Source organism: Galeopterus variegatus, unplaced genomic scaffold, assembly GCF_000696425.1.
Source record: "Galeopterus variegatus unplaced genomic scaffold, G_variegatus-3.0.2 Scaffold1082, whole genome shotgun sequence".
NCBI lineage: Eukaryota > Metazoa > Chordata > Mammalia > Dermoptera > Cynocephalidae > Galeopterus > Galeopterus variegatus.
Genome location: NW_007727193.1, coordinates 57,137 through 59,003, shown reverse-complemented (window position 1 = coordinate 59,003; position 1,867 = coordinate 57,137). Strand labels below are relative to the sequence as shown.

The following is a 1,867-nucleotide window of genomic DNA, read 5'->3' as shown; positions in this document are numbered from 1 at the left end:
AACACAAGGGCCAAGGAAGGTTCTTTGATGAACCTATCTCACATGCCCTTGGTTTCTTTGCTTCTTTTCCCTGCTACAGATTTTTAAGCTCATTTCATATTCACATACTTCCTTCCTTCCCTGCTCCAAGTACCAGGATTGATGAAAATGTACCAAGTCCCACCCACTGGTTCGCCTCTCCTCTGTCCTGCTAAATTCCCAGGAACTGGAACTTGGCCAGCAATTCAGGGCCCCCTTCACCTCAACTTGATCATGATCCTGTGTACACAAAAGCTTCCCAGGAAACTCCCACCCTGTGTGCTCCCTATAAAAGGCAGGCAGAACACCCGGAGGAGCAGAGAGGCTCAGACCAGCCCAGAAACCTCCAACTCTCACACTGAAGCTCGCCCCTTCACTCTTCGACATGAAGGTCTCCACAGCGCTTCTGTACCTGCTGCTCACAGCAGCCGCCTTCAGTACCCAGCTCGTTGCTCAGCCAGGTAAGCCCCCTTTCCCTATGGGAAAGTTAACCACTCCCAGAATATCAGATTAGCAAGAATCTTCAGAGACTCACTGCATGCAACCCTGCATTTTAAAGATGGGAAAACAGGTCTCATGGGTGAACAAGAAATGCCCCAACTTCACATCCAGGCACTGGAAGAGCCAGACTGGAAGCCCAGGCTCTGACTCGAGTATTGAGAGAGATGCTGAGTGCATCTGCGACCCAGCTGCCCTCACACTGTTTGGGTATTGGGTACACAAAAGGAAAGCCCTCTCTTACTGGAGGCAGGGTGTGCATTTTTGGCAGTGGTGGAGCGAAAGAAAATCTTTTAGTTGGAGACCCAGAATTTTTACTAGACTCCAGGACAGCTTTCAGAGACAGTGATTAAGAGAAAGGGATGAGATCCCAGGGGAATCTCTTGAGGTGACTTATTTTGATTCTGTTTGGGAAAAAATATCTAGGAGTTTGTACCATAACTCATTTTTCCATCCTCTGATGACTTACATTTACTGACTATATAGATCCCAATAAGCTAGTGTGGGCTGTGGTAACAAACCACCCGAAATTATCAGTAACCTAACAAAATTAATTAGATTAACAAAGGCTCTTTTCTCCCTTGTACTAAATAGCTGTGATGTATGGGCTCAGGCTTCTGCACTATAGACTTGATGATGCAGCAACACTTGGGAATATTGCTGGTTGTTGCTGTGACAAAGGACAAGAAAGCTCTTGAGGGTCTTGCATGGCAGCACGCTGACTCAGAAATCACACATAACACTTTGTATTCTCACTTAATTGATGGCTTCAACCACACAAAGGTGGTCAAGAAATCCAAGTCTACCTTGTAGATAGAAAGCAGAGAATGGAGAATATTTGGTGAACAATACCGTGACTACCACATGGACACATAGCTGTTCCTAATGACAGAGCTAGTACTGACCACAGTGACCAAGCTTTCCCATACCCTTGTCAGCGGTGATGGGCTCCCACTGTGTAGGAGAGGACACTGAGTCAAAGGCCAGGGCACAGGACTTCAGAGCAAATGATCCTACCACCACCTCTTGTGTTTTCTTGCCTTCTCTTAACTTCCTTCTTTCCTTACAAAGTCATGCTTGAAAATATCTACATATCTGGAAGCTAAGAAGTTGATCTCATAGAAGAACAGAGTAGAATGGCAATTAGCAGAAGCTGGAAAGGGGAAAGGGATAGCAAGAGGTTGGTTAAGGGATACAAAATCACAGCTAGATGAGGAATAATATCTATTGTACAGCACTGTAGGGTGACTGTAATTAACAATTTATTGTATACTTTGAATAAACTAGAAGAGAGGAGCTGAAATGTTCCCAACACAAAGAAATGATAAATGTTTGAGGTAATGGCAAAAAA

General features: G+C 44.8%; 1 protein-coding gene across 1 annotated transcript in view; it reads left to right on the top strand.

The window, feature by feature from the left end:
* Positions 1–403: 403 nt before the first annotated feature.
* LOC103592073 (eotaxin-like) overlaps positions 404–1,867 on the top strand; it is a 3,054-nt gene continuing 1,590 nt past the window's right edge. Inside the window, exon 1 of the mRNA XM_008574660.1 lies at positions 404–479. Within this exon, the coding sequence (XP_008572882.1) occupies positions 404–479 (76 nt within the window). The remainder of the gene's footprint in view (positions 480–1,867) is intronic.